The 15,260-nt window shown below is 36.1% G+C and overlaps 1 protein-coding gene across 2 annotated transcripts in view; it reads right to left on the minus strand.

Moving 5' to 3' along the window:
• Positions 1–2,552: 2,552 nt before the first annotated feature.
• The window catches only part of LOC131435224 (DNA-binding protein D-ETS-4), a 35,614-nt gene continuing 22,906 nt past the window's right edge, over positions 2,553–15,260 (minus strand). Inside the window, exons 1-5 of one of the 2 annotated variants that reach the window (XM_058602890.1) lie at positions 10,607–10,837; positions 9,692–10,523; positions 9,454–9,614; positions 8,830–8,992; positions 2,553–4,537 (exon numbers count right to left, since the gene is read on the minus strand). In XM_058602890.1, the coding sequence (XP_058458873.1) occupies positions 4,140–4,537; positions 8,830–8,992; positions 9,454–9,614; positions 9,692–10,286 (1,317 nt within the window). In that variant the 5' untranslated portion in view covers positions 10,287–10,523; positions 10,607–10,837 and the 3' untranslated portion in view covers positions 2,553–4,139. Of the gene's footprint in view, positions 4,538–8,829; positions 8,993–9,453; positions 9,615–9,691; positions 10,524–10,606; positions 10,838–15,260 lie in introns of those variants that run through there. The other variant, XM_058602888.1, reaches the window with a different exon arrangement.

Here is a 15,260-nt window from a genome sequence, read left to right on the forward strand (position 1 = left end):
TAGGTGCAATTTGAATTTAACAATAAATAATTGAAAGTCAAAACCGATGCGATCGTTAATCCTACCTTTTTGAAAATCTCAACAGCTCTGTTTTCTTCGATGCACAGTGGTCCAAAACTGGAAAAAGACGGTCAAAAGTCTGTACTGACTTTCACGTGTTTTCGAAGAAGTTTTACAAGATTATATAACGCTTCTTTTGAAAGTGGCACCTTAATTTTTGTTAAGGGTAGTACCAATTTCGAAAAAAAAGTTTTTTCACAAAAAATCTGTTTTCTATCTTATTTTGAAGAAAAAAAACATTTTGAGTATATTTGCTGAAGATATAAATAATGTAAAAAATTATTTTTGAGATATATTCGCTTTATTTTAATCAGTTTTTTTGGATTTATCTACGTAGAATCTACCTCTATTACCTAAGTATCTACTACAAAGTTTTTGATAGCATTTAAATAAGTAACTTTTTCCAATATTTTTCACAACCTAATCAATCAATTAGGTAATCAATGTTACCTAATAAATCATTACAATATATCACTTAGTCGCATTGCATTCGATCAATCAGTATCAGTCACGCTATATCGTCCGAGTTTTCTGTGTCGCTAGTTTCTTGCTCTGTATTTTATTGTTCTGTTGTAAGTCCAAGCATATCAATTGCTTCCAATTCTTTTTCAGCTTTCAAATAAATATAGTGTATAACAAAATAATAATTATATAGATTATTACTATACATACTATGCATGTATGCAAATATATGAAAGATATTTCTTTCCGATTTTCGAGGAGGAGTGAAACCAGCGAAACCAGAGAGTCTGGACGCGCGTAAACACGCATAAACAAGCACATGCCTGCACGCGTAACTTAAGCAAACTGTTGTAATTTTTTATTTTGATTACTTTTTGACAATTAATCATATTAGGAAAAATCTAAGTAGAACACGATGCAATTTTTTTAGGCTTTTTCAAAGTTAGTTTTAATTATTGAAAATCCGAAAAATTCAACACATAGTGAAAATGAGTCACACGAATAGTACTCAAGATATTCTCGTTGGAAAATAAATTGGATTGGGAATATATTTTCCTACGAGTGCTGTAAAAGTTTGCTGCATTAAGTTACATATATCGCTTCGGCACAAGGTTTCCTAGGTAAAATGATGTAAAACTTTTCCAGAAAAGAATAAACCTACAAAATTATGGGATTTTATATTTTCTACAATTATTCGAAACAAAGTATGTACAAAAAAATAACTTGAATCAACTTCATAAAATATGCCGCAAAGTATTTTCGTGCGATGAAGAAAGTTTTCTCACTGTAATATAAAATACGAACAATCGATTGAAATGTGGAACAAATAATTTTTAAACTAGGTTGGTGGCCTTATGCATCAGGTTCCATTTTGTGGGTTGCGGTAGCCTCTACTTTGTGTGCGAATACATGAATAGAAATGTAATGAAAATAAAACGCAGGAAGAATGATTTTCGAACCACAAAAATTCAATTCAAACCATATTCGATTCAAGAAGTGCACTCTATGAAACGTTAAGAAATATGCCATTTTTTTCATTTTACTGTACAAGAACAAAAGGCAGAAAAATTCCATTTTAAAAAATAAATAAATAAATATAAAAAAAATATTCGATATGGCGGACATATCGAGCAACTTTCGAGACTGGTTTCGAAACTATCGACTTTCCGTTACTTCCAAATAGTGTATCAAGTTTATCAAAAGACTTGTTTCAAGTGCGTGAACCTAAGATGATGTATAAATGTTGAATATTTAGCCTCATATAAACATACAAATATATAAACCCACGAAAACCAGAGTTTTCTCTTGCTGTTTTTATTAAAAATAAAACATCAAAACAAATTGTTGCACACATGTTAGAGGTTTTCGCACTTTTCTGTTCAGCATCTTCAAAATTAAAAAAGATTCGTGTCAACAGATTTCTTTTTATTGTGTGAACGGGCAGTTTCGAGAAAACTAGTTACAAAGTTTAGGCGCTTGAAATGCATGGCATAGTGCGAGTAAATTCAAAGAACTACATCTCCGACATTATTCGAAATACAGCATTCAAACTTTGCAACTCTGTTTTCTGATAATATATTGCATAATAGAAGCATTTTAAATAAATCGATTTTTTATAAAGTGCCAGTCTGAATTCTTGATGAAATTTACAAGCTTTTGAAATTGAATTTTACTCACAAAAATTACATGTGAATGGACTGAACTAACTGAATATTAAATGTTTAATAATTGAAAATCTTTTTTTCGATCAAACCAAAGTATATCGATCAAACGTGAAATTTTTGATCAACTTCAACCATTTTTTCAATTATAGAGGTTTTAACCTCAAGGACATTCACCTCTTCGGGTCATGAAAACTTTCTGATCCTATGAACGAGGTTGGGAATCGAACCCAGGCGGGCTGCTTGTAAGGCATCGACTTAGCTATCACTCTATACATGTTACATGTCATCATAGCAAACTGTAGCATCGCAGTACTGTCATTATTTTGAAGATTTTTTTTTTCATAAAATAATCAAATAATTTGAAAATATGGAGTTGTGGTTAGACCGTTTATTTAATATCATAAATAGATTTACAGGCATATCATGATTAACTTAGCTAAATATCAAATTGATAGGCATATCATGATTAACTTAACTAAATATCAATTTAATAGGTGTCTGTGACACGTTTGAAATGATTTCGTAGTACGGAAAGCTGTCCACGTGAATAATTTTGATCCACCATTAATTTGAGCGGATCGTAAAACTAAAAAAGTAGGTATATATGTTATTATTAAATATCTGATTAAGGCACTTAGATCACAATTAGTTAATCGTTTTTGGAGTGCTTACAGCTAGGTCTTGAAAATCCTGTTTTTGAATTTGTATCATTCTAAAATAGTACCCTGCCACCATACTACATGACTATAAATACCATTTCATTACAATACATTGAAAAACCTTATTCAAAACATTACAGATTTCAAACTTATTATATCGAGTGTTTTATTGGGTTTACGAAAAAGTCTTCGATAAGAAAATGAGCTCTTGTTTCTCATCGAAGACTTTTTTTCCTTCATATTAAGTAACAATAAATCTATGTCGATTCGCTTTGCAGTAGTGCGATCGGATAGCTTAACTATATTGCAACGATAGCCTAACAAATTTATATGTACATTTACGAACTAAGAATTAATTACTGTATGCTAACAATAATAAACTTAAAATCATTTATAGAAATCATTGTATTTATTCGAAAAAGAAACCATCTTAATTGTATCGTTCATAGAACTTACAATAAAAATATATCATAGATATATGGGACCAAAATTACCGGCGTCCTACTTGTGGATCTTGTCTAGCCACCATGGAGATCAAGAAACCATCACAGTTGGATCACACGGTAAGCAATACAGCAAAAACTAAAAAAAAATCAGATCTCGTGTTATATTCGATTTCGTTCCATACGGCTACCGAGAACACTACTTCGCAGACAGCCTGAAATTCATATTTCTTATCCCAGATTATACACTCACACTAAAAGAAATTACCTTCCTCAGTGCATTGCAGAGATATCTGGTTCCTGCTAAGAAGAATTCTATGACTGTCCAAAGAAGTAGGAGCTCACCATATGATGAATTGTGAACATAATCCAGAAGATTTCTGATAATAGAGATTTCACCTAGGAACAATTTCCGTCATACTAACGAAATGTTAACCAAGGCAACCCGAGATGACAAGATAATATTTGCGGGTGTCTTATAAATCACATCATTTTAAGAATATTATCTTCCGCGGGACAAGTTAATACCACTTGTCACCAATCGAAACTTGATACGATAATACAAAAGAGTGATTGCTGGGTACTTATTATTAAATTTGAAATAGAATGGGTAAATCTCAACTATTCGGAATAATTTCGAATGAACTGGTTGGGATTCAAACGCTATGCTGCCAACACATTCTACACGTTAAATACACATCCACTCAACCACGCAACCACAAGTTTGTAAATAACGCAAAATAACCTAGAATAAACAATAAACAGACTGAATCTCACAGCGCGGTACCTGCGCGATAAACACACTCGACCAAACATATGCACATGCAAACAATCTACGACGAACTGCCGCGTTACAATGAATACGGATGGCAAAATTGATAAACTAGTCGCTGGGATCGCTCAGTTTTCTGCATAATGCCCTTTTTGTAGTACTGTCGAATCGACCGAGACAGCTTGTCGTAATTCATGGCTGGTCGGTTTTTACGCCTTCCCCAAAGACGTGCCACGCGAACCGAGTCTTCGATTTTGAACACCCCTTTGCTTCGATCGATCCATCGAATGGCACTCTGATGCTGGTCCGGAGAGCCGAGAAGTTCCTTCAAAAATTGCCACAAATGAATATGGGATCCACCTTGTCGGGGTTTGGAGGTGCTAGTGGAACTGCCGACCATTGGAGTTGATCCAGAGGGTCCAATCGACGATGTAGAGTCGGCCGTTGAATTATCCAGAACCATTTCTTCGTCCTCATCTGAAAATTGAGATTGAAAATATTGGACAATGTTACAAGAGAAAAACTTTTGACACCATTTGGTGAAATTCATCAATCGATCAAAATTTGGCAAAACATACTAGATACACAATACATCAATCATGATAAAACGCAATTGTCGAACACAAAAAGTGGTTCTGAAGTGCGTATGACTGATTCGTAATCGCAAAGATCTGCTGTAATTGAAATATAACAAAAAATAAATGAATTACTATCGATTGATAATTGCCGAAAAATGATTGAAAACTCAAATTTCATACTTTGTAATTTACAACGGTCTACAACTGATTGTGATGTAATCCAAGCTGGAGAGAAATTCCAGAAATGGATAGCAAGTCATCAGACAACTCATACTTCGAAATAGGTGAAACTTTGCACACGTTTTCAGTATGACAAAACGTTATTTTGCACACGTTTTCAGTATGACAAAACAATATATAAATCAATTCAACTCAAGACTGGTTTTCAAAAAGCATGGATGTATTATCGCGTATGATTTGTAACTCAGAAATGTAAATTGTACTCAAATAATGTGAAAGAAGGAGTCATACAAATTCAATTGGGAACTCTAAAAACTATACACTGAAAAAAGTAGATAGTTGAACACCATTGTTGTACAAGTAACAGTTTCCGACTAACAACGATTTGAAGTAAATGTAGGCATTCGTCATTTTTTAAATCTTGTGTAGAATCGGTCTCTCTATCCATGTCAAATCAATGGTTCGCCATAGTGAAGGGAAAGCATCATTTCGCTTAGTTTTATATCCACAAGATATTTGTAGCACTTTCAGTATATATTGTTTCTGATACAATCAATACAGCCATTTCAAAATTATCAGACTGCAACTAAGACATAACGAGGTTTCGATCTGCTACACAATTGTTATAGTTAGTTGCTATGAACCTGAGAATGAATATTTTTTTGCGAAACTTCTTGTTGCTAGTTCAACATAATAAAGTTATACATGGATTGGTAAAATTGATGATCTGTTGCACAATTGTAAAAGTTATTTACAAATTTGTTCTTTGATTTTTTCGATTTTCAGTTTTTAAATTAATAAGTTGTAAAATCGATGTAAAATTGTGGTTTTCGATTTTTAGTGTGAATTTCCGAAGCCATGCGATTTTTTGCGTAGATTTCCGAAGTTATGAAATTTTTTTCAATTATTTTTTATATCAGAGTCTTAGAAAGACAAGGTGTTACTTCGAATAAAAACTTTCAATAAAATCGGCTTTGGTACTTGGTACTATGTTTGAAATTATTAGTTAGGAGTTTAAAATTAAAATCGAACTTTTTTATAAACCGTCTTAAAACAATGATAGTTTCTTTTGGATTCCGCTTTGAAAAAAAAATATTTCGTTATGATACTAACTTAATAGTGAACCACCAGATACCGGTATTTCGAACGCTTTTTACGTTCTTCATCAATGTCTTATAAGTCTGTTGAACTATTTAATGCCAGGTATCTTGGAAATGCATGAAATGGAAGATCAACTGAGTTTATCTAGAGGAAAAAAATCAAAAAAGTTGGCACTCTTTTAGACTTGGACAATTTCTGAATCCCAGACTCGATTTTTTTTAAATTATTTTTGTTTTCCGAGATAACTCAAAATATCGACGATTCACGCAAATCTAAGTACTCTGCTTTCAAAAACTGTTGGTATTTTTTATGAAGATTTCCGAAATTATGTTCATTATTTTATGTGAATTTTTGAAAATTAGCTATTTTTCTGCGGATTTCCGAAGTTAAACTGGACGTACACACTTAGAAAATGTTACATCTTTATAGATGCACATAAAAGGAGCGTCGCGATTCACTTACATTCACAATACAAAGCATGTAAAGATAAGTCATATCATTAACTTCACAGTTGTTTTAGCTGAAACTTACATCGATACAGACGCAACAGTTATGTTCACATGTTAGTAGATGTAATATTGTGTCACCGCCGAAGAAATTACGGCATACTTGGTTTTACGTCAAGCGTAAATTTCATTTTTTCTAAGAGTGTATTCCCCACATAAAGACTTCAGTATTTAACACTGCTAAGGTTGCTGCCAGAGTTCATTTTTTTACGCGAAGCGTCAAGACGCGCGTGCGAGTTAGATATATTTGATCAAAGTAAACCTGCATTATATTGAATTGCTCCGCGTTCCGTGCTCACACACTTCGAAAAACCCTGTGATTTTACATCTTATTAGATCCACATAAATGGAACGTCGCAGTTCACGCAAATTTACGTGAAAGAATATTTAATATTGTATCCAAAATTCCATAACATGAAATTCATTTAAATAAAAAAATGAATACTACTGATAGTGAGCGTCGCGACTTGAACCGAGAACCATTGGATCGCAAAGCACGTCTGTTAATCGACTGAGCCACAGAAGCACACAACTGCTTGGCATTCGTCAAAAGGTGCATTTAAATTCATACAGTCGCACCTGCTAACATAATGCAAGTTACAGTCGAAACCAGTAAAATTCAAGCTAATCTAACATTAAGTCATTAAAAATGAAAATTTCCGTCATTTGACAAATTAGGTATTTATGAATTACATCGTAGGAGGGATTAAGTCACCTGCAAAATTCAGATTTTTTTGGTGTGCACTCTTACCTTAAACCCCAACATAAATAACAATACAGCAACAATTGCACAACATCTTAAAATTCCCCAAGTTGCATACGTTACTTGGGTAGTCGTATCTCGTTTGATAGACTTGTGATTTTTATGTTTCAACGTTATAAATTAATTTTACGACGCCCAAATCGTCCCGAATTAAATCGGGAGATTCAGTTCTTATTGTAATTGAACAAATAAAAGCTTAGTGAATTTGATAAGCTTGGTACCGTTCATATATCGCATGAAACTCACATCATAGCCTATTTCAGTTCGAAGTTCAAATTTTATGAAAATGTACCAAATTTCTCTTCAAAATTTATCATACTCTAAAGCTCTATGTAAACATTTCGATATATTTTACAAATGATCTTCTTTAGTGGACGACTCTATTCAATAGGTAAAAGATGCATTAATAATGCGTTAATTCAACTCGTATATGCGATTTTTTTTTAAGAGTGTAATCTTGAGCCACAAGGTTGCCGTTTCTATTCTGGAGACAAACAAATAAGGCTACAGGTGATAACTGAGAGTAAAAGGCATTGTGCTACAAACCGCACAATGGTCAATCAACATGGTGTTGCACAGTTACTGAAATAAATCACTACATCTCGTACATGACAGTAACATAGGGCAACTAGTGTAGGCAGAAAATAAAATAAAACAAAACAAAAAATATTTAAATCGCGGATAAAACTCAACCGCGAAGTATAATTAACGTAATCAAAGTAAAAGGTGATCTTGTATAAATGCATATACATTTTTTTATTATTGTTCGAGTCTTGTTTCCACTTATGCGCGCTGCATTCGGTTGACGCTATACTACAGGAGGACAAACAAAGACTCGATTGGATATTACATATAACCACTCTACGCTGGTTGCGACAGAGCAAGTTGGCTCCGTCGCCGTTGTCGACCGGTCCGTTGTCGGGGAGAAAGCCCCAAACGACCTCGACGAAGAGAAAAGCGATTTTCGTGCCACGATAAATGTAAACCTCAAGGACGTTTGCTAGCCACATAATCATGCATCGAATGAAAGGCGGCCGGCCAAGAGAGTGGTAAACGTGTTTATGCTGCATTGCTTCGCAGAGCAAAATTTTCCCTTCTTTGTCCTCATGTATTCTCGGTTGATGTTTTGTGTGTTCGTGTTTGTGTATTCCTTTTGGAGTTGCAACTGCGCAAACTGGTTGCGCGATTTAAGTGATTGAACAAATCGAAAAGAAATGAAAAGATTATGATAATTTTAATGCATTTCTTTTTGGCTGTTCCTTCGTTCCAAATGCTCCAGTCCAGTGGTTCCCGTCGACACAGGTTTGAACCGGAGATAAGGTAATCAAGCAATTATCAAATCAATTTTGTTTACATGTTGAGCTGATCGCGTTCGCACACTTGGCGCGCAGTGATCTAATACACTCGGCCCAAGTCGGATGAAAATGTCAACAATAATCCGATTGTCATCGTGACCTATGCACAAAGCAAAACCAGGCCGCAGCGGTTGGGAGTTGCGAAATTTCATAAACCGTTAAACTACTTGTAACATGTAAATCAACTATTAAAACTTCACGCGATTAGAAATTGAGATCCTGCTTTTTCACTAAGCGCAAAAATCAAATTTCAGTTGAAAGCCAAACAAAAGTACAAATAACTTACCCTCACTGTTGTCTCCGTTGAGTGATTCCGTATCAAGGGAGCTGGAGTCCTGAGCAGAAGGATTGATCTCGTCCGCCGGTCCGGTCGACGTGGCGCCGGTGACAATCGTAGATCGGTAGATTTGCTTCCAAAGCTCGAGATGCCCATGCAGTTTGTCACCACCCTGTAATTGTGACGAGTAAGAGAAGAAAAATAAAGCAATTTGCGGTTAGTTTTTGGAATACTTTGGACCATAACGTCGTAATTGCGGTTTTGCGCACTACAACCCACAACACTATCATTTGAATGGAATGTTGGAATAAACAAACATGTTTATCGTTAGCAGCAGGCAGAAATACGAAAAAGAAAAAAAACGAACGAATGAAAAAGCATAATTTTATATACAATCGGCGAAAGTGAAAACCCAGTCCGGCACTCACTTGCTGGAGAGAAGGTGTTCGGTAAACGAAAACCGCAAAGATCGGTGTTCGGTTCACAATCCGTGCGGGAGGCGCGCGATAAACCGAGTACCATTGTGGGGAGCATGGATGTGGTGATTGGGTTATATTGTGTGGAACAGATAATTTGATCATGACGTCAGGATTAAGCAGGCCTTATGAAATCGTGGCCTTGCCAGTTTCTTACCTGTGGTATGCGTCGCACAAATTCGTCGATCGAGAGCTGTGCCAGCTGCTCACCATTTTCCGGGAATAAAACGGCCATATTTACCGGTGGGGTCAGGTTGTATTTGGCCAACGCCAGTCCCAACCACTGTTTAACCTGACCGGTTGACCACTGACGAGGATCTAAAACGGTTCAGGAAAGAAACAGTTCAAATGACTAAGCTATATACTGGATGCAAACGTTATACGAATGTACTTACCAACCGAAATTCCCAGTGCGTTGCAAGTAGCCTGTATTCCATCCTGAACATCCTGCAGGGCTAGTTCAAAGACCGAGCCTATGTCGGCACGGGTCGTCAAACCACCGATCAACGACTCCAGCTCAAGTGGTTTTAAGTTATGCTTACGTTGGAAACTAGTATCCTGGAGATGTTCGCGCAATATCTGAAACTCTTGTTTTATCGGGAAATCTGCTTTTACTGTTTGCCTCGGTGAACCAAGTAAGGAGTCAATATCGATTGTTGGTTCAACGTCAAACTCGGTTTTAATTTCTGTGCAGTGTACCGGTGACGGTGCTCCGTTAGAATCCGGTGGAGATGGTGGGAGTGAACAGTACTCTTGCTTGATTGAGACTAAAGCACTGGAAGATGGCTGCGGAATGCTGAGACTCTGAAAATCCGGAATAGAGGGTGTCGGCGATGGCGGATAAACCGCGTATTGTTCCTGGGGAGTACTTAGCAAAGTACTAGTATAGTATTGATACTGAGGACCTGCTTGCAGCTGCTCCTGCAAAGCGGATTTCAATGAAGATTCCTCGAGGTTTTCCGTCCAGGATACTGACTTTTCCTGTTTCATTTGCTGCAACGTCTGTTGCACCAATGCCGGTACGTCATGAAAAATCGTTGCCGGGATGTATTCGAGTGACTGATTAGCATCAGTTTGAATAGCCGCTTGCTGCTGAAGATTTTGCTGGGACTGTGGGCTTAGTGGTACCTCACTATCACTTGGTGTCAATAGTGACAAATCAAACAACTCTGCGTATGAGGCGAAGAAGTCTGACGTAAAATCACCAGCCGGAACGGTCTGTGGAGTCTAAAGAGAAAATCACCGATTAGAATTCAAATTTACCGTCAACATTTGCATTTTAATTCCGGCCACAAACCAATGACGCTTACAAGTCAAGAAATCACACGCGAAACAGCGTTCAAAGTCTTCCGCAACATATCTATGACTGAGGACCGGTTTCAACCACATTGATGTTTGTTCTAGCAATAGCATCTTCGCAAACCAACTCCCCTCCTCCGATTCTTTTATCATAGTATTAGTGTCGGCGATCAAGAATTCCTACTAATTTATTAATACACTCGAAGTCCCAATCAAGGTGCCCATAGCCACCTTTGCGAATCAGCCAAATGAATAAATTCATTATATTGTTCGCGCAAGTCGCACGATGTCGACGATGATGACGACTTTGATTTTTCTATCTGCAACATAGTGCCTTTAAAACCAATTTCCACTAGAAAAAAATTCGGCAAACACACCGAATTCACCAACAGAGAACAAACCGATTAGCATTCATTTTGTACCACTCTGATCAGAAAAATCGATCTTTCGGATTTTTAACAACCACGCACGGAACGACCGAAATTAGCTCTGCGCCTAATTCGTATTACTGTTTTTGAATTAGTTGATTTTAACAACAAAATTTCCAAAATAACTATAAAATTAGTTAAAATTGAGAATTTACTTTGCTGAAAAAAACTCTTATTATTAGAGAATGTGTTTAGTTGGCGAATATTCTGGACACAAACCAGCAATATTTCAATCCAGTACGAAATTCTCATTGACAACAAATTTTGTTATTAAAATCAGAAAATTTGTTTCTATTTATCTATCACCATCATTACTGAAGGACAGGACAAAGAAAACAAAAATGAAATTGGTTTTATTAACAAGTTTAATAGCTAAAAACTCATGAGAAGTGTCAAAGCAAAACAATCCATTAAAAAGCTAAAAGGGACAGTCTTGTTGAAACTGCTTGCAAATTGTTTAGATGTTTTTCGCATGTGTTACGATATATCCATATATAAATTTCTAAGCCGATATGTAAAAATGTCGTAAACTGTTAGTGGAAATCGTATTTATTCAGAATTTGTGCGCACTTGAAGCGATTGTGCGTAATAATGTTTTTACGCGGAACAGTGAAGTGAATTTCGAATGTTTCACTCTAATTGTGATGAAGTTTTTTTGTATCTTCAAACCTTCCGAGCTGCGCCGTCCGGTGTACTATTTGTATTCGGTTTTTGTTTTCCGAGTGCTCAAAGTTTTCAGTGAGAATGAAGAAAACAGTGATTAAGAAGAAAAAAATTCAAAACGATGTTTACGTTTCGTTTATGTCTTTTTCTCCAATACAACATCGTATTTATACCTGCCAATATAGAAAAGACAACCGCGTCTGAAATTTTTTCGGCAGTAGTGTGCCATCTAGTGGCTAGTAGTCATTACGGTGTTACCGTTTCGGTGACAGGGCGCCATATAGCTGCAGATTGCAGAAGCCAATTCAACCATTCATATTGGTTGAAAACAACATTATATTCTTTAATTCAACTAAAAAATTAGTTGAATGGAAATGAAATGTGCCTTAGCTAAGAAATGACAGCACGTTTAATTTGTGAATTCAACTAAAAAAAATAGTCATTTCAACAAATATTTTATTATTATTAAGGGAATGAGAATAAAAAATCTAAATCAGCAAAAGTAAGATTTTTTTAGTTGTCTCAAAAAATAACTAACTAAAATCAGCAAATCAACTAAATTTTTCGCGAAAATGCTGATTTCGGTCGTTCCGTGCGGGGAATTCCAAACCACGAATAATAAAACGGCACAGGTGAAGACGCACTGAGTGATGAACGTGGTCAGCGCAGAACGTGTGTACCGGACGACCATTTCCATCCCAGTACGTAGTTAGAAAAACTGAATTCAAAAGCTTGTTTCGATGTGATTCACAATCATTTCTGCCTGAAGCATTATGAACGTCATCACATTTGTAGTATCAACAACCCGATTATAACACATTAATTGAGGAATTGTTCTAACAGTATCAGCCGTGAGAATTCTTGGAAACTATCGCGCACGAACGAATGATTGATCGGTTGTTCCAATTACCTGCAACAGGGAACTTAACATGCTGGTTTGTGGGAATAAATGTTCAAATTCGGTGGGACTTTTCAAGTGTTTCAAGTTAGTTTACTACTGAAGACCGGTTTGTCTCGCTGATTCTGTCAAACTGGAGGCACAATTTTTCAAAATTTGTATTTTATCGACCTCTCGTTGAAGACTGCAAACCGCAACAAAGTATCGGTAGATAAGGAACGGAGATAAACATTTCCTGATTATTTTGGGAGAGTAACTACATATCATGATTGCAAATTGCTATCGACCTCTTGTTGAAGACTGAAAAACGCAACAAAGTATCGATGGATAAGGAACGGAGATAAACATTTCCTGATTATTTTGGGAGAGTAACTACATATCATGATTGCAAATTGCTATCTGCCGCTTGTCTCCAAGAAAATGTTTCCGGAATGATAAAGCAATTATTAGAAAGGAACGATGTGTGTATCAACAAACGGGGCAAGCATTTATATGCCATCTATCGTTGTTAGTTGATGATTTGTCGAATGCAGAATTTTACTTGAAAAAGGGTGGTTATGAAACGCGCGGGCCTGTTAGTGATAAATGTAAAATCAAAACAAAATGGGTATATGCATAGCATATAATGCTTCAAAAAAGGAAGGAGGAGCGTTCTAGTCAGCAGGGACGCTTTATAATACTTTCCCCTAATCATAAAATACAAAGCTCGATTGCGAATAATCAACGTAACTTTTGCAGTCCAGCGAACGTATTATGAAACTCCATAACAATGAATAATTGAATCGGTAGTAAATACGGATATTTGAGTCTGTTATAAGTTTTTTGTCTTACATTCCTGCTAAAAATTTGAATTGTTCGCGCGGATTATTTTGTAGGTAATTTTAGTATTATGAAATGATTCAGATGTTTATAAAAAAATGAATAAAATCAAGGCTCGCTTCTTTTTTAGCATTTTTGGTGATCATGCAACTTCAAAGTTTATCTAAAAATTACAAATGGATTCAATCTGATTCAACAAGACAACCTAGACAAAAATAATTCTCAATGTCGTCATTCGCCAACAATCGCACCGGCGTGATGTTGTGAATCCCACCAGCTCTTCTCACAACCAAAACAAAAAAAAACGCTTTCATTCAACCCCCGCTCCCCATTGATAGATTCCTGTAACAGCAACATCAACAGATGAGCATCGATACCCGATTTACGTGTACGCCTCAAATAAAGTATCGTTTCGTTCGGGCAGGCGTGTACAGTGGAATGACGTCAATCAAACGATGCCAAGTGGCGTTCTACTCCGTCATAATTAGCGTAACAACGACTTATTCGAATGAGGTGCTAAGTTTACGAAGAATAACTTGCTAGTTGAATACCCGAATTAATTTTGAATGTTCGAAAACGGGCGATATCCTGGTTCCAACACATATATGCTATCCCGGATAAAATTTAAATTTACCAGATTGATAACTAACAAGTTGGGTGATTCAGGATCAACTGGTACCCATATTTTATCAAACCGGTGCGTAGAAGAGTTTGTTGAACGTTCTGGGTTTTTTGCGCGTAGTAAAAAATTCTATGTAAAAAATTCCTCTAAAATCAAGACAATCGATCTAACAACAGAACAACGCGACACATGGCCTACTTGAAGACCACCTCCGACGCTCACACATTGGTTTTTTTGCTTCCAAGCATCCAAGTTCTAAAACACTGCGACCGCGAATGCTCTCAATCGAATAAACTGTTAATACCTCGGTAGTGTGCTTACCCGTCAACCTTGACAGGTAAGCTTGGTCCCAGCCGTCGAGTTGTTATTTATTATTCGCTCGGCGACTCGCAGCCAGGTTCCCTTCCCCTGACAAGAAAAGATCAAAAGTTTTACAAAGCATCGTGAACTGGATTTCGCTGGGAGGTTGTCGGATTTGCGTCGTTCCACGTGAAAAAAAACTTTAAGATAGTTTGCGTTTGCTTATGTTGTTGGTCTTGCCATTTTTTACTTCGAGTGCTGTGTTTAATCTTTCTCTTCCTCATTGCTGTGATTGCCGTTTCAAAGACATATCGGCTTGACAAATTATCATTACACGGAAAGACCGAAATTAGCATTTTGGCGAAAAAATTAGTTGATTTTCTGATTTTAGTTAGTTATTTTTTGAGACAACTAAAAAAATCTTACTTTTGCTAAATTAGATTTTTTAATTCTAATTCTCTTAATAATAATAAAATATTTGTTGAAATGGCTATTTTTTTTAGTTGAATTCACCAATTAAACGTGCTGTCATTTCTTAGCTAAGGCACGCTTCATATCCATTCAACTAATTTTTTAGTTGAATTAGAGAAATAAAACGTTGTTTTCAACCAACATAAATGGTTAAATTGGTTTTTGCAATTAGCAGCTATATGGCGCTCGTTAACATCGTAATGACTACTAGCCACTAGATGGCACACTACTACCGAAAAAAATTTCAGTCGCGGTTATCTTTTCTATATTTGCAGGTATAAATACGATGTTGTATTGGAGAAAAAGACATAAGCGAAACATAAACTTCTTTTTGAAAAATTTTACTTCTAAATCGCTGTTTTCTTCATTCGACTTCGCGAAATCGACTCTCTCACTGAAAACTTTGAGCACTCGGAAAACAAAAACCGAATACAAGTATACACCGGACGGCGTAGCCCGGAATG

The sequence above is a fragment of the Malaya genurostris genome, chromosome 3, assembly GCF_030247185.1.
Source record: "Malaya genurostris strain Urasoe2022 chromosome 3, Malgen_1.1, whole genome shotgun sequence".
NCBI classification, from domain to species: Eukaryota; Metazoa; Arthropoda; class Insecta; order Diptera; family Culicidae; genus Malaya; species Malaya genurostris.